The sequence below is a fragment of the Erythrolamprus reginae genome, chromosome 2 (genome assembly GCF_031021105.1).
Source record: "Erythrolamprus reginae isolate rEryReg1 chromosome 2, rEryReg1.hap1, whole genome shotgun sequence".
NCBI lineage: Eukaryota > Metazoa > Chordata > Lepidosauria > Squamata > Dipsadidae > Erythrolamprus > Erythrolamprus reginae.
Genome location: NC_091951.1, coordinates 198,932,061 through 198,953,580, shown reverse-complemented (window position 1 = coordinate 198,953,580; position 21,520 = coordinate 198,932,061). Strand labels below are relative to the sequence as shown.

The 21,520-nt window shown below is 44.3% G+C and overlaps 1 protein-coding gene across 2 annotated transcripts in view; it reads left to right on the top strand.

Annotated features, from left to right (window-relative positions):
- The first annotated feature begins 1,194 nt into the window (after positions 1–1,194).
- Positions 1,195–21,520, top strand: part of CXXC1 (CXXC finger protein 1) — a 33,556-nt gene continuing 13,230 nt past the window's right edge. The window contains exons 1-8 of one of the 2 annotated variants that reach the window (XM_070741116.1): positions 1,195–1,377; positions 1,981–2,096; positions 3,019–3,119; positions 5,226–5,368; positions 9,569–9,727; positions 9,894–9,920; positions 16,616–16,723; positions 20,126–20,310. In XM_070741116.1, the coding sequence (XP_070597217.1) occupies positions 1,375–1,377; positions 1,981–2,096; positions 3,019–3,119; positions 5,226–5,368; positions 9,569–9,727; positions 9,894–9,920; positions 16,616–16,723; positions 20,126–20,310 (842 nt within the window). In that variant the 5' untranslated portion in view covers positions 1,195–1,374. The remainder of the gene's footprint in view (positions 1,378–1,980; positions 2,097–3,018; positions 3,120–5,225; positions 5,369–9,568; positions 9,728–9,893; positions 9,921–16,615; positions 16,724–20,125; positions 20,311–21,520) is intronic. The other variant, XM_070741117.1, reaches the window with a different exon arrangement.

Here is a 21,520-nt window from a genome sequence, read left to right as displayed (position 1 = left end):
TCCCAAAGCCCGGTGTGTGGGGGAAAGGAAAAATCAGGAAGAGGCCGACGTCTGCTTTCCACCCCCGGGTTGGGGGTTCGGGGGGTGCTGGCAAGCCCCCCAGGCCGGCTGCGACCTTTTAAAACACCCGTGCGGCTTCCCAGCTGAGTCCTGCAGCCAAACGCGGAAGTTCGGTTTGGCTTCAGGACTCAGTTGGGAAACCGCGCGGCTGTTTTAAAAGGTCGCCGCCGGCATGGGGGGCTTCCTAGCACCCCCCAAACCTGGGTTGGGGGTTCGGGGGGGTGCTAGGAAGCCCCCCATGCCAGCGGGAAGACTCGGGGAAGGTTCCTTCGGCCGCCCAGCAGCTGATCTGCCCGGCGGGGAACGCAAACTCCACCATCTACGCATGCGTGCAGATGGTGTTTTTACTTCCGGGTGGAAAAATCGCGATATAGCCGTTCGCAATGATCGGGATCGCGATAGCCGGGGGATCACTGTATTTGCTTTTTCTTTCTTGCTGTTGATCTGGAGTTAAGTACGGTAAGTCAAAAGTACAGTATTACTCTAGACCAGTGATGGTGAACCTATGGCACATGTGCCAAAGGTGGCATGTAGAGTATATTTGGTAGCATTCAGCACAAATGATTGTACCAGCAACAAATGAAAAGGTGAGTGCTTTCCAAAGGTTAGCATCCACCTACCGACCTTCCTACCTACCTACCTACTTACCTACCTAATCTACCTACCTACCCACCCACCCACTCACCCATCCATTCATTTAATTCGACTTCTATGCCGCCCTATCCCGAAGGACTCAGTACAATATAAAATATAAAAATTTAGTTGAGCCTGGATCAACAATCGCATAGGGAGACTCCGAACTTGGTCAGATGTTTTGCTAAAATCCTCACCATCCTGAGCTAGCACGGGATTGCCCCGACCATTATGAACGCTGAGAGTCGTAACAATAATGGCTGCGGGCGACAGAAAATGTAGCTGAGCCCCACTTAAATCAGTCTCAAGATTGGGTGAGACTGGTGTATAAAATTTGACCGCTTTGCTTCTGTCAAAAGCTCCGATGAAACAGATGAACTGAGCTTTTTTTCCTCCAAACTACTGTATTATCCAAGGGGTGGTTAAGCACAGTCACTTCGCCTTTCTCTCCTACAGAGGGCGCTAATTACTCTTTAGGAATACATTTCTGAAAGCTGCGTCGGAAATGGCGGCGAGAACCGGCCATCTTTGTAAAGGGCAGAAGAGATCGAGCGACCCGGATGGTATTTCTCTCTTCGGGCGAATGGTAACGGAAACGGATACGAGCAGGCCATTTGCCTCCCTGTCCCCTGGCCTCCTTGTCTCGATTCAGAAGAAAGGAGCTAGCCGAGCGGAGAGATCATGGTGAGCGGACAGGTCGCTAACGGCTGCCTTTGCGTCGCTGAGTCTCATCTAATCCTATCGGAGCAGGGCCGTGTCACGGCAAGGCCTGTCGATCGAAGGGCAAGCAGGCCGTGGAAGAGGAACGGCACCTTGCGGGAAGAAGCAGAGTCTTCCGGAATCTCTTCCGAGCCCCCCCCCCCCTCCATTGATGGGACGGCTCAGTGGGTTGACCAACAGTGGAAACTGGGCTCTTTAAAGTTTTGCAAATAAAATGGGGCTTATCGGATCTGTAGGAGGAGACGATTTGTCCATTGAGCCAGAGTGCCTCCTTTTGTTATCAGCCAGTTTTAAAAGCTGAATAGAAGAGGATTTTCCAAACCTTTTTTTGTTTTTTTGCAGGCTTTTGTCGGGGAGCAGAGGCTCAACACAATTGGGCTTCCTTGAAATTTCACTCATCTTTGTTGCATTCAGGGATAAGGTCTCACGATCTCCATTTATCCCCAGAAAATGCATTTTTAAGATTTTCCATTGCTCGATTCAAATACTTGAAATTTAAAGATCAGGATTTCCTACTGTTAGCTTCTTGTAATGACTATGTCTTTCTGTTTTCTCCTGGAAATTCAGGATGAATTTTCTGATCCCGATTTGGCAGTTATGGGTGAAGAATCAAAATCTGAGAATGGAGAGAATGCTCCTGTCTATTGCATCTGTCGCAAACCTGATATCAATTGTTTCATGATGTGAGTATGACTGGAAGGAATAAAAGAACTTGGTAATGGGAGTCCTTCACACTTATGAGGTTGTATTGAGGATGACAGCCAGTGAAAAACCCTTTTGCCAATATGATATGTGGCATTTTTTTGGCGAGCTTCTGTTTCCTTGTAAATGATGAAACAGAAGCTCATGAAATAAAAAGATCTTACCTCTTGCCGCGCTGCTAGTGTTAGGATGCCCCGTCGGCCAGTCTGGCCAGATACACATTCGCACATGTCCATGCATGCACACGTTCACAGATGTTTGTACATGTGCACATTTGTGCATGTGCGAGCATCTTTCAGTATGGGCATGCGTGTGTGGCTTGGGCACTTGGTGTCTAAAAGGTTTGCTATCACTGGTCCAGACACTTTAAATTTTTTGACATTTCTGATTTTCCCTTCAAGTGTTTCTTTTAGATGAGGAGTTTCAATTAGGAGGAAAAAGAAGTGTCTTTGTGGCCCCTATTAGATATTTGAGAGATAGAAGAAACTCTTGAACTTCTGAAGTTGATCTACACATTTATTATTCAACCGTATCTCTCTTTTATTCACCCCAATAGAAAATGCTATGCTTTTTAAGAGTTCCCTGTTATGCTTAGTTAGTTAGAGACAGTTTGGTTAAGACATCAGGCTGGAAACAGGGAGACCTTGAGTTCTAGTCTTGTTTTAATTGCAAAGCCAACTGGGTGACCATTGGCCAGTCATTTTCTCAGCACTAGGAAAGAGACAGGGCACTTCTGAAATCTTGCCAGGTAAAAACTGCTGGGATTTGTCCAGGCAAATCACCAAGTCTCAGTATTGACTTGAAGGGACACATACAGTTATACTTAAGCAGATGGGTTAGCCCTCTTGTGCAGAAGAAATTTGGTTAATGAATCTTCAATCTTGCTTTTTCCCCTATCTCCAGAGGTTGTGATCACTGCAATGAATGGTTCCATGGCCACTGCATTAACATTACTGAGAAGATGGCAAAGGCAATTCGGGAATGGTACTGCATGCAGTGCCGAGGTAAGTTTAAAATTCTGTTTGACTATGTGTATGTGTGTGTGTGTGTGTGAGTGATGAATCTCTTGTCTCATGAAGTATATATGGATATGTCCTTAGGTGGTGTGCTAGAAGATTTATAGGGATTTTTTCTCTCAACTAATATTTAAAAACTCTTGGCAAGCAATGCAGTTTCCAGAGACACTAGAGAGCCAGTTTGATGTAGTAGTTCTGACCCAGAAACCAGGAGACAGTGACATCTAGACCTCCTTTAGGCATGAAGTCTGGCTGGGTGACTTTGGGCCAGTCACTGTCTCTCAATTCCGCCTCCCCCTCCACCCCAGTGGTTATGGGGAAATTGGGAAGAAGAAAGAATATCATGTATGCTCATCCCTTTGAGTTATATGTAAAAAAGGAGGGATAAAAATATAAGAATAAGAAAAACATAGTTGATGTATTTGCTTGAAACTCAGGCATGTGAGTGACGTAGCATGGAGCTGGAGAACTTCTCTGCTAAATTTGGAGAGAAAGCAGTACAGGTAGACCCCAATTGAGCACATTTCTTTTGCTAAACGAGCGTGCTTGCTGAGAACCGGTCGCAAAGGCAGTGTGAGGTTCCACCCGGACGCTGTTCTTTTACCCTCTGTGCATGCACAGAACACTTTGCGCATGTGTAGAGGGTAAAAGAACCCAAATGGCAGCATCTGGGTGTGTGGGCGGAGCTTCACACTGCCTTTGCGATTGACTGTCTGACAATTGACAGGCACGCCCAAACCGGGAGCATTTCGCCTCTGAGATGGGTGTTAAGTGAGCTTTACTCCATTTTACAACCTTTCTTGCCACAGTTGTTAAGTGAATTTGGCTTCCTCATTGATTTTACTTATCAGAAGGTCGCAAAAGGGGGAAACACATGACCCTGGGACGCTGCAACCGTCATAAATACTAGTCAGTTGCCAAGCATCTGAATTTTGATCATGGGGGTGCTGCAACAGTTGTAAGAGTGAAAAAGTCATAAGTCACTTTTTTCAGTACCATTATAATTTCAACTGGTCACTAAACCAACTGTTGTAAGTTGAGGACCACCTTTAAATTTTTGCAAAGTGGCTTTTTACCACCAACATTCCCCCTCCACCCCAGTATGAATCGTAAGAACATCAGGCAAAATGTAAAGCATTTATTGAGGAGGGTCAGGTTTTTTATAAAGTACAGAAACAAATGATACCTACATTTGGTATATGTGAGGCATGGAAAATCAACTAATAAAAGATACTGATTAGATATGAAGCTTAAACAATAAACAAACAATTGAGTCTAGATAATATTTTACAAGGGGCTGATTTATGAGTTACAGTGATCCTTTATTTTTCGCAGGGGATGCATTCCAAGACCACCGTGAAAAACACATTTCTGTGAAGTAGATGAAATTTTTTTTTAATGTATTTAGCGAATATTTGGATTTTTAAAACCCACCCTTTGCATTAAACAGTCATTCTATATTGTTTCTCAGCTGGAATTACATGTGATATCCTACCATTTTCTTTAATAGAGTACAATTGTAGAACAATTTTATGAATTTTTAATGGATTTAAAATTTTCAATGGATTTAATGGATTTAAGACCCCTTTGAAAACCTGTAAAGTAGCGAATCCATGAAAGATGAACCGCAAAGTAGCGAGGGATTACTGTATAACATTCCCTTTCCCAGCTGAGTTTGTTTCTTAACACTTGCAAGTGTATTTAAGGATTTCCAGAATGTGCTCCTTATTAATTTAGTTGCTGGGAAAGCTAGTTTTTTTATTTTAAAAAATGACCTTCGATCAGAGCCCTAAAGTTAAAAAAAGAGGCCTATACTGTACTGCTATGCTAAAATACTAATACACTTTTTAAAAGCCTTAAAATTCCAGCTAATAAATGAAAGAGATCGTAACTTCCTGCTGTTTTATTTCCAGAGAAAGACTGTTCCTTTTGCTTTACTTTGGGCAAAATTGCTTTTAAGTTTATATTCTGTTTTTCCAAGTTGCACAGAAAAGTATGCACGGTGCTAATATATAAAAAAAATCAATTACATTCAGATAATTTTTTGAAAGGGGGTAGAGATTCTCATAACGTAGATCGCTATTTCTTTTGCAGAGAGAGACCCCACCCTTGAAATCCGATATAGGCACAAAAAGTCCAAGGAGAAGGACCGAGAGGGTGACCGGGAACGTGCTGAAAAAGATGAGATGCGTGTGAAAGCCCAAGAACTGGCCCTGGAGCAGAGCCGTAATTCCAAAGTAAGGGGTTGAGGTGCAATAGAGATTACATCACCTTGCAGGGCCTGGCATTCTAACTCCAGAACGTTGGTGTGATTTGAACTGTTTGGTTCTCGACTAGTATATTGAAGCAACTGCCTTTCCCTAACAGTCGTGCTCAGGCTATTTATTGTCATTTATTAGACTTACGTAGCCACAACATCGAAATATAATATAGTCAACTAGGTAAATACCATATTTAGTTTCTAGCTAATCGAGGACCCAGCTGTTCTTCCCTTTGATGGCACGACAGGAAGACGAAATCAGTCATAGAAGATCGTAGGAAAGTTTCAGATCCCTGAAGCCAAATTGCATTTGTAAATTCAAAGCATTCCTTTCGGTCTGTTTAGTTAATATGCTAAATCAGATTCTCTTGAGATTTTCCTTCCCTTTCCTCATGGTTATCCATATTAAAGCTTAAACAAATAATTATTACCATGACAAAATTATGTGTTTTAAATCAGATGTGTCTTTTTAGGGTATATTTAGAGAGCTAGTTTTTGTTGTTGTTGTTACTTGCAAAGTCCTGTTCAACCCATTGCAACCCCATGGACAATTTTCCTCCAAGCCTTTTTGTCCTCCACCATCCCCCAGAGACCATTTAAGCTTACGCCCACTGCTTCAATGACTCCATCCAGTCACCTCATACTCTGTTGTCCCCTTCTTCTTTGGCCCTCAGTCTTTCCCAGTATTAGGCTCTTCTCCAGTGGGTTCTTCTTTCTCATTAAGTGGCCAACGTATTTCAGTTTCATCTTCAGGATCTGGCCTTCTAAAAGAGCAGTCAGGGTTGATCTCCTCTAGGACTAACGTTCGATTGCGTTGCAGTCCAAGAGACTTAGAATACAAATCTAATAAATTATTATTATTAAATTATTATTATTATTAGAAACAGAAGAAAAAGACCCCGTGGTCCATCTAGTCTGCCCTTGTACTATTTCCTGTATTTTATCTTAGGATGGATATATGTTTATTCCAGGCATGTTTAAATTCAGTTACTGTGGATTTACCAACCACGTCTTCTGGACGTTTGTTCCAAGCATGTACTACTATTTCGGTAAAATAATATGTTCTCATGTTGCTTCTGATCTTTCCCCCAACTAACTTCAGATTGTGTCCCCTTGTTCTTGTATTCATTTCCCTCCTGAACATTATTTAACCCTTTAACATATTTTAATGTTTCGATCATGTCCCCACTTTCCCTTCTGTTCCCAGACTATACAGATTGAATTCCTTAAGTCTTTCCTGATATGTTTTATGCTTAAGACCGTCCACCATTTTTGTAGCCCGTCTTTGGACCCGTTCAATTCGATCAATATCTTTTTGTAGGTGAGGTCTCCAGAACTGAACACAGTATTCCAAATGTGGTCTCACCAGCGCTCTATACAGCGGGATCACAATCTCTCTCTTCCTGCTTGTTATACCTCTAGCTGTGCAGCCAAGCATTCTACTTGCTTTCCCTACCGCCTGACTGCACTGTTCACCCATTTTGAGACTGTCAGAATTCACTTCCTCATAATCCTTCTCTTCTGAGGATTAGCAAGAGTCTTCTGTAGCAAGAGAGCAAGTTTAGGGCAATTGTTAAGATCTGTATTAGAAACCAGGAAAGTTCTAATTCCCCCTTTGGCATAGAGAGTCATTCAGTCTCAGTACAGAGTTAGGCATTAAGAGGAGGAGGAAGAAATACTTTGTATGCTGCCCTTAGTTGTAGAAAATAAAGTGCGGATATAAGTTGAAGAAATACCAGATGGGCAGTATCAGTTGCTTTTGTTAATGTTTAATATTTAAGCATCTTGAATTTTGTATTTCCCTCCTGTATTCTTTCTACAAATCTGAGATTAACCAAAGGGCCTTTTGAATCATGCACAGTGGAATAGGATTCATGGGATTTTGACTTTTGCAGTTTTAGAATTCCATTTATATCACCTATATTAGGGCTTTCCACTTCCCTCCCTTTAGCTGAAACCACTTATCAGAAAGTCCCTTTTTACCCAATATAGATAAAATACTTTAAGTCACTTTAAATACCCCTGTTGTGCTTGGGGTGATGTGTTCATATGTTATTACCAAATGAAAAACCACTTTTACCTAATTCTGGATAATTTATCCAGGTTTGGGAAGCACTGGCCTTTATAGAATTATGCACCAGCAGTTGTTTTATAAAATGCAAAACATAGAAATGATAAGTCAGCAAAACCAGAAAGGGAAACTTTTAAAAGGAGCTTCGAAAAGTCTGATACCATCCTGTTTGTTTCTCTCTGTTTTCTAATTCTGTCACTTTTGATCTAAATCTAGGAAGGTTTTATCAGAACTGAAAAGCACTAGCTGTGTATTAGGGAAAGCTGAATTCTCCAACTGAACAAGCCATGGTTACTTCTATTTGTGGGATGTATGTTTTCTAGAAGCTGCTAAACAACTATCTGGCATTCATACCTGTAGGCTGAGCACGCCCTCTCTTTTACCTAAAAGAATACTCATTCTTGTATCTACCATGTTTCTTCGAAAATAAGACGTGGTCTTTTCTTTTGGGCCCCGAAATAAGCACCAGGTCATATTATGGAGGGATGTCTTACCTGCTTATCTTAGGATCACCACAGCCAGACCTCCTGCTCCCCAACATTTGTTGCGCCACTCTCCAACTTCTGCGGCTGCTTGTGGCCAGATCATCATGGCGGTGCCACCACTTGCGGCAGGATGATACATCATGCCGCTGCTGCCGTTCACGTGTGCAACGGCACAACACGCGATGTTGCATCCCGGCAGCACTGGTGCAACATGCCACGTGGCATCTGGCCATGAGCAGCCGCCGAAGAAGTTGGGCACCGGTTCAGGAGGCCCTGCTGCCACTTGCTGCATTGATCGTAATAAAACAGCAGGAGGAATAGATATAACTGAAAACTGCCAAAATAATATTTCCCTTCTCTATTCTGGAGAGCAGAGCAGCCTGAGATCCCCAGGCTCCATTCATGACTCCGGAGGCACCTGTGATGATGTGGGTTGAAAACTGGTGGCACATTTCCCCATCGCTATGAGTTGGAATACAGTTAACAAATTAACTGTAATGAACGAACATTAACATGCCCTGCAAAAACAAGGACCTTGATTCGCCAACTAATGTTACCCCTTCCCAAGGGTGATATGCTCCCCATTCACTCGTGCTTGTCGGTCATTGGAGAGCTGGTTGCAAAGGCAGCACGAGGCTCGGCTTACCTGCCATTTGGGTTCTTTTACCCTCTACGCATGTCTGTGCATGGCAGAGGGTAGAAGAATCCAAATGAATATCTCCGAGACCGCCTTCTGCCGCACGAATCCCAGCGACCGATTAGTCCCACAGAGTGAGCCTTCTCCGGGTCCCGTCAACTAAACAATGTCGGTTGGCGGGCCCCAGGGGGAGAGCCTTCTCTGTGGCGGCCCCGACTCTCTGGAATCAACTCCCCCCAGAGATTAGAACTTCCCCTACTCTCCCTGCCTTTCGTAAACTCCTTAAAACCCACCTTTGTCGTCAGGCATGGGGGAACTGAATCACCTCCCCTGGACATGTTCAATATATGCATGGTATGTTTGTGTGTATGTTTGCTTAGAAATATGGGTTTTTTAAAATATTTTAAATATTTTAAATTATATTTAGGTTTGTCATGAGTTGTTGTATCCTGCTGTGAGCCGCCCCGAGTCTACGGAGAGGGGCGGCATACAAATCTAAATAATAAATAAACAAACAAACAAACAAACAAACAAACAAATAAATAAATAAATAAATAAAATGGCAGGTGGGCGTGGCCCCGCACTGCCTTTGAGGCTGGCTCTCCAACAACCGACAGGCACGAACGAACCGGAAGCCTTTCACTCCCGCCTCTTCCACCAGTTCTATTTCCCAACCCACTCATGGTTACCATTGTTAGCCCAAGACAGCCAAAAAAATATTACGTGTAGCCTTCAATCATGAGAAGGTGGCCTCTTCCCCTTCTATTTACACACCAAGCCCAAGGGCTGAAACTTACTTCTGCATAAACCTGAACTGGAGGTCTTTGCCCGTGATTAATCTGGAGTCCATGCTTGTGCATCCTGGCTCTTGAGGAACGCAGTGACGATGGATAGGGTGGGGGATTGTTTGGGACTAGGCCTGGGGCAGAGCAGATGGGATTCCTCAGGTTCAAAGCCCTTCTCACACCTGCCTCTTATTTGCAGCAGATCAAGCGCTCGGCCCGCATGTGTGGAGAATGTGAGGCCTGCCGTCGCACGGAGGACTGTGGGCAGTGTGATTTCTGCCGGGACATGAAGAAGTTTGGTGGGCCTAACAAAATCCGTCAGAAATGCCGCCTGAGGCAGTGCCAGGTTCGGGCTCGGGTGAGTGTCGCGGCGGGCAATTCCCTGCCCTGAGATCATTGCATGTTTTCTCTAGGGGGCACTTTCTTTGGCTGCTCACTCCCAAGGGGCAGCCACCTCGAATTTGAAGCTGTTGGTTGTGTGTAGCTCACACGTGATTTTTTTTTTCCCATTCTTTTCTTCCTAGGAGTCCTATAAATATTTTCCAGCTTCGGTAAGTTTCCTTTTTCCCTCCAGTTTTTTTTTCTTTTCTTTTTTTTCCTTTTTTTATAAAAAAAATAAATCTTAATAATCAGGATTAAGATGATAGGTGAATGCTAAATTTGGGACTCCTGGGATTTTTTTCGCCCCCAGATAAGGAAGCAGACTGAAAATTGGCCTATACATTCAGTACAATGAGGTGGTGATAGCCTAGAAGTGGTGGACTGAACTATTTGAGATTTTGGGTGAAGTGCCTCTCTTGTATACACAGGCAGTCCTCGATATACAACCTTTCGTTTAGTGACTGTTGGAAGTTACAACAGCTCTGGAAAAAAGTGACTTATGACCATTGTTCACACTTAGCGACTGTTGCAACATCCTGCCGTGATCACATGATCAAAAATTGGCCTCTTGCCAAGTGGCTCATATTTATGACGGTTGTAGAGACCCGGGGTCAGACGATCCCCTTTTGTGACCATCTGTGAGTCAGTGAGTCCCACTGGAATTGGGCGGCATAGAAATCAAATTAAATTACATTAAATTACATTAAGTCAGTGCAGAAGCCAGATTCACTTAATAACCATGCTAACTAATGTAAAAACACCTTGCAGTGGCTCATTTTACTGTGGCAAGAAAGGTCATAAAAATGGGTCAAAACTCACTTAGTAATTGTCTTGATTAGCAACAAATTTGGGACTCAGTTGTGGTCATAAATCAAGGACTACTTGTACATATCATGTGCACCCATGCGAATTTCCCACTTAAAAGAGAAAACCAACACAACAGGGAGAATATTTTCCCCTCTGCCCTAGTTTGGGATTCCAGACTTTTTAATTATTGTGTTAAGCTCATTGTCCTTTTCTTCCAACCCCAAGTAAGGCAACTGTCGTAATTCCTATGCCTTTTCTCTGTTTAGTGATGCAGTCCAGCCTTCCATCATATTTCCGCCTCGTTCTGCTGCCTGTATAGAGCTGGTTTAACACATAGCGGGTTCACATTTGAAAGTCTGAGTTTGCTCAAAAGACCCAGTTTGCATGCCTTTCTGTACTTGTATTAGGTGGCAGGTTTGGCCGGGCCATTTGGCCTTGCTTTCTTTGAACTCCAAGTCTTTTCTTCTCTCCTTTTTAATTTTTTTTAATTTTTATTTTTACAAAAGAAGTGGGTTTGGGGATTCTTTTTTTTTTTGCTGCTCATGCTTTGCCGCTTGGCATTTCAGCAAGCCCCGTTTTCTCTGTTTGCCACTCTGTGCACAGGAACAGAAGGGTGTGTTTGCACTATCTTGGTACCTGGTGCTTTTGTGAAGCCGGGCAGATGGCTTCTTTAATGCTTTCCTCTCTCTCTCTCTCTTTCTCTCTCTCTTTCTTTCCTTTCCCCCCCTTTTTCCTCTCCCGTTGCTTTTTCCCGCTTTCTTCCCCACTTCCCCAATCACTCAATAGATGTTACGGGGGCGGGAGGCTGATCTGCAGATGCTAAAGGAACAGCTAGAATCGGCTGCCACACCTGAGCCTCTGTCGGATGATGATCTGCACATAGATCCCGATTTGTATCAGGAGCTTTGTTCAGGGGCCTTCGATGATCAGAATCTGGTGAGACCTATGGTAGACCCATTGCCTTGGGATTCCTAGGTCATGTTGGCAGGGTAATGCTTGCTTGGGTAGGGCGACAACAATTGCCCTAGCATAGTGCATGTCCTGGGTCCCTTCCCAATGTCATTTCGGGCTGTGGAAGGACATATGTCAAAGGTGCTGGGAACTCTAGCTAAATGTTTGGCTCAACATTTCATGTGGGACTCTTGGCCCAGTTCCTCAGCATTTAAAGCTCCCTACTTGCCCACTTTCGGCTATTTCTGGAGCCTTGTATCTTCAATTTATTCTCCAGCAATCTTTTTTCTTTTTTGCCTTGATTTCCCCTTATTCCTTTTTATCTTCTCCCTCTGATTCTTCTGCCCTGCTTCCTCTCAGCTCTGCTTTTCTGCTGACTACTCTGCCTCTCTTTCTGCAAAGATTCCCAATTCTAGGCTTTTTTTTTTGGCTTGCCTGTTACTCTTTGCTTAACCGCCCATAGGCTTTCTTATGGACGTCTCATGCCTCTCACTCAGAAGCTGCGCTGTTGATCATTGTTCCATGGACAGGTCTTCCCCTCTCGCCCGTAACTTAAGAATATTTGTCCACGGTCAGAGATGTTACTGTTGCTTTGTCAGACAAGCTCTTGCAAATGGCCACACCTGGCATATATCTGTGAAAAAAAATGTGTTTCTTTGATTTGGTTTCTAAATTATCACATTGGTGTAATTTGGTTTTTCAAATTCTTTTAGAAAAAGTTACTCTGGCATGTTTACCTATAGTTTATAGTTTATTAGATTTATATGCCACCCCTCTCTGAAGACTACAGACCTGAGTCTGTAGTGGGAAGTGCAGGTAGCCGTTGGGTTTATGATCACTCATTCAGCAACTGTTCAAAGCTACAAGAGGGCTGGGTGAGGAGATTTATGGCTGATCCTCTAAGCCATGACAGCTTTGTCGCAGTTATTTGATTGCAATTCAGGCATTTGGCAACAGCAATTACAATGGTTGCAGGGTTTTCCGCCCCCCCCCCCGCCCCAACCATGTTATCGCTATTGTGATCTTCCCTGTTGGCAATGGAGAAGCCTACAGGAGGTCACGAACGACACTCACGTGACCTTGTGGGATTTGTCTAATGCAGTGTTTCCCAACTTTGGCAACTTGAACATATTTGGACTTCAACTCCCAGAATTCCCCAGCCAGCGAATGCTGGCTGGGGAATTCTGGGAGTTGAAGTCCAAATATGTTCAAGTTGCCAAGGTTGGGAAACACTGGTCTAATGCCTGTGGTTGGAAGTGCCATTGTGTTCACATGATATTGCACTTTGCGACAGCATCATTTAGAGATAGTATTCCCAGTCCCAATAACTGCCATTAATCAAGGACTATCTGTATAATAGTATCTGTACAGAGAACGATAGTGTATACAGAGAACGATAGTGTAGTAGACATTAAAGATCCATTTTTTTGGCTATATTACAAGTGGCCAGTCTTATTTTGCTTATTTAATGCTGGGTTAGGCATTTCTTTTAATGAGACAATGCGGTGCATCTTAAGGCATAATAATTTGCTTTTGTTAGGTGCTCTATTGATGTAATCCCAGTGTACATATTTCTCACTTACCTCCCATTCGTTTACTGATCAAAGTTCACAGTAGTGTTGAAAAAAAATTAACTTCATAACCTATTTGCCCCCTTTGCAGCAGGGGTGAAATGCTCCCAGTTTGCTCGTGCCTGTCGGTCGTTGGAGAGCCGGTTGTGAAAGGAGCACGAGGCTCTGCCCACCTGCCCAGACGCCACCATTTGGGTTCTTCTTAATCCTTTGCGCATGAGCAAAGCATTCTATACATATGTAGAGAGTAAAAGAACCCAAATGGTGGTGTCCGGGTGGGTGGGAGGAGCCTTGCGCTCCCTTCGCAACTGGCTCTCTGATGACCGATATGCGCGAGCGAACCGGGAGCATTTCACCCTTGCTTTGCAGTATTCTTCAGTCATGTGATTGCTGTTACAGTCAGTATGCATTGTCTTATACCTGACTTACAGGTTTTTCTTATATAAACACACACAATGCAGAGCAGAGAGATTGGAGAGAAAGGGATTTCAAGAAAATAAGCTGTTTGCTCTTCTACACACTGGAAGCAATGTGATTCTGCCAGCAGACTGATGCTGCAGCACTCTTTGGAAATCTTTTTTTCTCCAATCTCTTTCTTCTGTGAAAGAGTTGAGAAAAAAAAGAGTACCATATTTTTCGGAGTATAAAACACACCAGAGTGTAAGACGCACCTTAGTTTTTGGGGAAGAAACTAGGGGAAAGAATCTGCTTACCAGGTATTCATCCAGCTACCATCCTTAGTTTGGTCAGCTTCAGCACATTATTTTCGGAGAGAGTAACAATGAAAGAGCTTGCAAGCCACTAAGAGCTGGGAACATCATTAGCACCTGGAAAGAAACATTCAGAGCAGGTAGAGCAATGGGGAAAACCCTGCAAAGACTTACGGCTTGGAAAACATTCTTTGCAGAGAGTAACAATGAAAGACCTTGCAAGCCAGTAAGAGCTGTGAACATTGTTAGTACAGTGGTACCTCAAGATACGAACCCCTCGTCTTACGAACAACTCGAGATACGAACCCGGGGTTCAGAAAAAATTTGCCTCTTCTTACGAACTTTTTTCGTGTTACGAACGCCAAACCCGAACTTCCGGGTTCGGCGTTCGGGAGGCTGCTGGGAAGCCCCCCGGCTGTTTTAAAAGGTGACAGCCAGGCTGGGGGGCTTCCCAGCAGCCTCCCGAACCCCGAACCTTTGCCGAACTTCCGGGTTCGGGGTTCGGGAGGCTGCTGGGAAGCCCCCCAGCACGGCTGTCACCTTTTAAAACAGCCGGGCGGCTTCCCAGCAGCCTCCCGAAGCCGAACGCCAAACCCGAACTTCCGCGTTCAGCGTTCAGAGGCTGCTGGGAAGCCCCGCCGCCCGGCTGTCACCTTTTAAAACAGCCTGGGGGCTTCTCGGCGGCCTCCGGAACCCCGAACCTGGAAGTTCGGGTTTGGCGTTCGGCATTCGGGAGGTCGCTGAGAAGCCCCCAGGCTGTTTTAAAAGGTGACAGCCGGGCGGCACCGTTTTTTTGCGGGGGTTTTTTTTTGGTTGCACGGATTAATTGACTTTACATTGTTTCCTATGGGAAACAATGTTTCGTCTTATGAACCTCCCCCTGGAACCAATTACGTTCGTAAGACGAGGTATGACTGTACCTGGTTAGGGCTGGAAAGAAACATCCGGAGCAAGTAAAGCAGTGAAACCCCCCCCTACAAAGACAGGGTTTGGAAAACATTCTTTGCAGAGAGTAACAATGAAAGAGCGTGCAAGGTAAGAGCTGGGAAGATCGTTAGCAGCTAGTTAGGGCTGGGGGAGGGAATGCTACATTCTAAAACGCACCCAAATTATCAGCCTCTTTTAGGGAGGAAAAAAGTGTGTTTTAGAAAAATATGGTAAGTGATTTCTGTAGGCAATTTCCCCTTTGCCTGCCCCCCTCCCGAAAGATTGGAAGGATATTTCAAGAGACTAAGCTCTTCTATATATTGAGAGCATTGGGATCTCATGGATAGTTCAAGTCTGAGAGCTGCAGATGTGCTAGGCCAGGGCTGTCAAACCCCCGGCCCTTGGGCTGGATGCGTCATGTACTGGCCACACCCACGCCCTGTTTAGCAAAGTCCTGATACATCACGTGACGCCGCTGTGACGATGTGAGTTTGACACCACTGTGCTAGGCAAAAAAACTTACTCTCCTGAAATTTCACTCCAATCTCTCCTCCATGGGTAGAGGGAGAAAAAAAAAGCAAGCAGTTTCTTTAGGCAATCATTCCTTTGCGTGATTCTGTCTTGCCCGTGGAGTGGAAAAATTGGAGACAGATTTACTCATCAAAAGCTGTATGATTGCACTGGCAGTGAGAAAGGTTGAGGCAAACGGGAGATTGCCTACATAAATTGCTTGCTGCCTATAGAGTGAAAAAATTGGAGACAGAGGGGTTTCAAGAGAGTAAACCATAGCATACGGTTCCATCTCTGGGCTGGAGTGCAGGCACTCCAAAGGCAGGTGAGTGGTTAGGAGTCACAAAAACGGAGGGTGTGGAACTCAGTAGTCTTGTTTCTTTCCAGTTGTAAGTCACAGTCACATGCTTTCCCAATTAGTGACTGTTTTACTTAGTGGGAGAGCTGCTTTTCCCAATCAGGGTTATTAAGCAAGGGCTATCTGTATAACTACAAAGCACCTAACTGGAAAGGTATATACTTTCCATGTCTGTTGGCCATGCCATCTGGGTGTTGCAGCAAAAACCAGTTACCAGTCAAGGGAATGGAGACCATAAGGAGATTGAGTAAGTCAGGTTTATTGCATGCAAGGTTCAGAAACAAGACAAGAAAATCTGAACAACCATTAACACTTTTAGTTGCATTCTTATACCTTTTCGGAAAAGTAGGATGAACAAGCGTGTCATTGCGCGGACCAATAATATTGGTTACATGTTTGCGTGCATATAAAAAGGGAAGTAAAGAATTTTAACTCAAATGTGTTAGAAAGGTCCTAGGACGTTGGAAACAATGTGTGTCAATAGAGTGACTCACAGAGTGAGTGCAAGGTAGATGTTACACTCTTATAGTTCCCATGAAACATAGGGTTTTATGGCTACTTCTGGTAGAGAAGGTTACTGAATTTCTACTCAACTTGAGATGTTGTTGTATGCTTAACTAATAGTTTAAACATCAGCATTGGTACCTGGGCCTGGTGTGTTTCCCTTTCTAAATTCCAATCTTCGAGAAGAAAAGAAAATCTTGGATTGTCAGCATTCGTGAGAACTTGGCCATTAATGGAGCTGGAGCATGCAGTTTCATGTATTAAATACATTTCTATTTTCCTTTTTCATTGTTCTTTTTAAATAATCCCAAAATGTATTACCCTGGTGTCTTTTTCTCTCTCTCAAAGTGGTTCTATTACACAATAAGTTGCTGCCCAGGGCAATAGAATTACAGGATGTATTTCCTGAAAGAAGAAATGGAAGCAAAGCTGACTGCTGTTTGACTTTTTCTTAAAAGTCTTGTTCTGGAAATGTTAATCTTCTCTCCCCCCCTCCACTTTTTTTTTTGTCTTATTCCTCCTTTTAGCCATGGCTCAGTGACACAGACGACGTGCCCTTCCTTGATCCTGTGTTGCGGAAACGTGCAGTAAAAGTGAAGCACGTCAAGCGCAGGGAAAAGAAGTCGGAGAAGAAGGTAGGAACCCAAACACGGCTAGCGGACAAGATGGGAAGTGGGATTTTTAACGGGAAGATGATCACATTCTAAAGCTGTAATCCCTTCCACAATCCGCTTAGAAGTCCGTCTTTCTTTATGGTTTGTGAGGGACCCATTTTTCATTTTCTTCTTTTAATATCCTTGGATATTTTTTTTCCTTTAAATATCCTTGGATATTTAAAATATCCAAGTCCAAGACATCAGAAACTTCCTAGTTTTATTATTATTATTATTATTATTATTATTATTATTATTATTATTATTATTATTATTATTATTATTATTATTATTTGATTGATTGATTGATTGGATTTGTATGCCGCCCCTCTCCGCAGACTCGGGGCGGCTAACAACAATGATAAAAAACAGCATGTAGAAATGCAATTAATAAAACAACTAAAAACCCTTATACTAAAACCAAACATACACACAGACATACCATGCATAACTTGTAATGGCCTAGGGGGAAGGAATATCTTAACTCCCCCATGCCTGGTGGCATAAATGAGTCTTGAGTAGTTTACGAAAGACAGGGAGGGTGGGGGCAGTTCTAATCTCCGGGGGGAGTTGGTTCCAGAGGGCCAGGGCTGCCACAGAGAAGGCTCTTCCCCTGGGGACCGCCAAACGACATTGTTTAGTCGACGGGATCTGGAGAAGGCCAACTCTGTGGGACCTTATCGGTCGCTGGGATTTGTGCGGTAGCAGGCGGTTCCGAAGGTAATCTGGTCCCATGCCATGTAGGGCTTTAAAGGTCATGACCAACACTTTGAATTGTGACAGGAAACTGATCGGCAGCCAATGCAAGCCATGGAGTGTTGAAGAAACGTGGGCGAATCTTGGAAGCCCCACGACGGCTCTGGCGGCTGCGTTCTGCACGATCTAAAGTTTCCAAACACTTTTCAAAGGTAGCCCCATGTAGAGAGCGTTGCAGTAATCAAACCTCGAGGTGATGAGGGCATGAGCGACTGTGAGCAATGATTCCCTGTCCAAATAGGGCCGCAACTGGTGCACCAGGCGAACCTGGGCAAACACCCTCCTCGCCACAGCCGAAAGATGATGTTCCAATGTCAGCTGTGGATCGAGGAGGACACCCAAGTTGCGAACCCTCTCTGAGGGGGTCAGTAGTTCCCCCCCCCCCAGGGTAATGGACGGACAGATGGAATTGTCCTTGGGAGGCAAGACCCACAGCCACTCCGTCTTGTCTGGGTTGAGTTTGAGTTTGTTGACACCCATCCAGGCCCCAACAGTATCTTGCCTTTCATCCAGCAGCTCAATATAGCAGGCATATTCTTCCTCCCATTTTCCCTGCTGCACGAATAATCTTATGGGTTATAACTGAGCTGAATGACTGACCCAAAGTCAACCAGTGAGTGTTCATGTTAGGGTGAGTTGGACTTCTGTCTAAGTCTCTTCAGTCCTGCCCTAGCACCTTAACTGCTGTATCACACTGGATCTCAAACTTCCTTGGTTACTAGTTGCAATCAGCCATGTGCTGGATATGCAAAATAGAACAACGGTGAAAGGGAAGGGGCCTAACAAGTATGCATCTTGATGCTGAGCTATCCTCTAGACCAGAGGTCTCCAACCCCTGTTCTATGGATCAGCATTGAGCTGCAGCATGCTAGAAACTGGGCCGAATAAACAAAGTCCCGTCTGTGAGATAGAGGCAGCACGTGAAATAATGGTCCTTCCAGTCCATGGAAAAACCTCTGCAAAGAAACCAGTCCCTGGTGTTCATAAAGTGTGTGTGTGTGGGGGGCTCTGCTCTAGACCAGTGTTTCTCAACCGTGACAACTTTTAAAGATGTGTGGATTTCTCAGAACTCCCCAGATGGAAGTTAGCCCACTCATTTTTAAGTTGTTGAGGTTGAGAAGCACCCCACTGGAGTGATGTAACTGTAGCCTAACAGAACTATGCTACAAAGACACGGATCATTTGGGATGACAGGCCCACTGAGGTCAATTTTATTTTCATTCTTCAGTAAGAGCTCTGTGGAATCTTTGGGACAGAGACGGCTCTTTTTAAAAATCATCTGTTACTTGGTCTTTTGTCACGAGAACAGCTAGACATTTACTTGCATGCAAGGATAGGTGTCAGTCCCTCTCATCTTGATATATGTGTGTTCTGAGATTTATTGCATCATAATGAAGTTATAAAATAATCACATGAAAGGCACAGTTGAATGGATGGCAAGCCAGACTTGATCAAATGATATATATATACTTGGGAGGACTCCTTGGGATGAACCACAGTGAGTCAATTCCCCCCCCCCCCTTCGGGGAAAGAAAAGAAAATATAGCCAAAGGAGAAAACAAGGATTTTGAGATGCTTCTTGATTGGGGAAAATATATATATATATATATATATTTATATGTTACTGGCATGATTTGTGGATTAGGCCACTACACTGTTGTCATGACAAAAAGAGTGTTGGATTTGGTGTGGGGGAGACCCAGGATCAAATCCTTGCCTAAAATCTTTGGATGACTTTGTCTGAGTCACCATCTCTTAGCCTAAACTACTTCAGACTGAAAGAAGTAGGGAAAGATACCATCTGCTTTCTGAAGGAGAAGCAGAATCTTGCATGAATACGTTTCCTCCCTCCCCCTCCTGCCTTTAATTGAAGATAAAAATACAAGCATTGTCCACCCAGCAGTTCAAAAGCCGGCAAATGCGAGTAAATAAATAGGAGTAAAGTCCTGCTGGCCACATAACCATGGAAGCTTCTTTGGACAATGCTGGCTCCTTTGGCTAAGAAACAGAAATGGACACTGCCCCTAGTGTCAGAAACAAATGGATAGAACAAACTTTTACCTTTACTATTGGTCAAATGCAGGATGCTAAAATGAATAGATGGTGGCTTGTAGCCTTTTTTTTTTTTTGTAAGAAAAAGATGGAGAATCTGGGCTTCCCAAGTCCAGGACTTAAATTGCTACATATACTGAGTCTGAAAAAGTGTTTCTTGTTTAGATCAGGTCAGGATCCACCCAATCTAGCCGGTGTTTCTCAATCTCCTCCACTTTTAAGATACGTGAACTTCGGTTCCCCAAATTTCCAGCAATCACAATCCACGCTAGTTGGGGAATTCTGGGAACTGAAACCTTACACCTTTTCAAGTTGTTAAGATTGAAAAACTTTGAGCCTGGCCGTGGTTTCCAGTTCCAATCAACCATCTGTTGAATGCACAAAATAAAACAAGGGCATAAACAACAACAGCAACCACCCAAAGCGTGTCCAAGAAATATGAGTCTTGATGTTGAGAAATATGGCCTTCACATTAAGAATCTTTTCACTGGGGGAAAGAACGGAGCTGAAAGTGGTTTGATTTCCCTTTGGAGATCTCTCCAAATATGAACCTTCTTTGTGCCTCTTGCTCTGCAGAAGGAGGAGAAATATAAGCGACACAAGCAGAAGCAGAAACACCGGGACAGGTCCAAACACGCCGAACGGGTGGATGCTAAAGATCCTTCTTCTTTACATCAATGTCTGGGCCCCGGCTGCATCCAAGCTGCCCGGGCTACCTCCAAGTACTGCTCCGAAGAATGCGGAATGAAGTTGGCAGCCAAGTAAGAACTATGTCTCCTTGACTCCATTTCTCCACAGGACCTTCCAGCATGGATTAGGGGAGGGGCACTTTGCCTATGGAAGTGGAGTGAGATGAAAGAGTAAGATAGATAGTGAAATATAAAAGCATCCCCCCCCCCAACTCCAGCTGTATGGAAAGGTAGAATTATGATGAAACTAAAAGGGATAGTTTTGGAAATGAGCGGTATAATACATAATAGAACACCTGTTATGGTTTTTTTCTTGTTCTCATGGGTTGTCTCTGCCTTAGACTTGGACAGTGGGGAAGTATTTTTATAGTGCATAGAGACTTTTTAAGCACCTTTTCCTTATAAAATACATCCATGACTTGCTTTCTTTAAAAGCATCTGAGACATTTGCTGTTCTATTATACCTTAAATCAGGGATCCTCAACCCCCAGTCTGTGGCATGCCAAAAACCGGGCCACACAAACCCACGAAGCCCCATCTGGGGAATACGAGCAGCATACCAAACCAGGGCCCTACTGGTTTGGGAAAAAACCTCTGTCTGTTGAACCAGTCCATTGTCTTAAATAGTTCTGCCTTACATACAGTCATACCTCGTCTTACGAACCTAATTGGTTCCAGGGGGAGGTTCGTAAGACGAAAGGTTCGTAAGACGAAACATTGTTTCCCATAGGAAACAGTGTAAAGTCAATTAATCCGTGCAACCAAAAAACCCCCCCCGCAAAAAAATGCTGCCGCCCGGCTGTCACCTTTTAAAACAGGTTGGGGGCTTCTCAGCGACCTCCTGAACGCCAAATGCCAAACCCGAACTTCCGCGTTCGGCGTTCGGAGGCTGCTGGGAAGCCGCCCGGCTGTTTTAAAAGGTGACAGCCGGGCTGGGGGGCTTCCCAGCAACCTCCCAAACCCCGAACCCGGAGGTTCGGCAAAAGTTCGGGGTTCGGGAGGTTGCTGGGAAGCCCCCCAGCCCGGCTGTCACCTTTTAAAACAGCTGGGCAGCTTTCCAGCAGCCTCCCGAAGCCGAACGCCAAACCCGAACTTCCGCGTTCGGCGTTCGGAGGCTGCTGGGAAGCCCCGCCGCCCGGCTGTCACCTTTTAAAACAGCCAGGGGGCTTCCCAGCAGCCTCCTGAACGCCGAACCCGGGTTTGGCGTTCGTAACACGAAAAAAGAAGAGGCAAATTTTTTCTGAACCCCGGGTTCGTATCTTGAGTTGTTCGTAAGACGAGG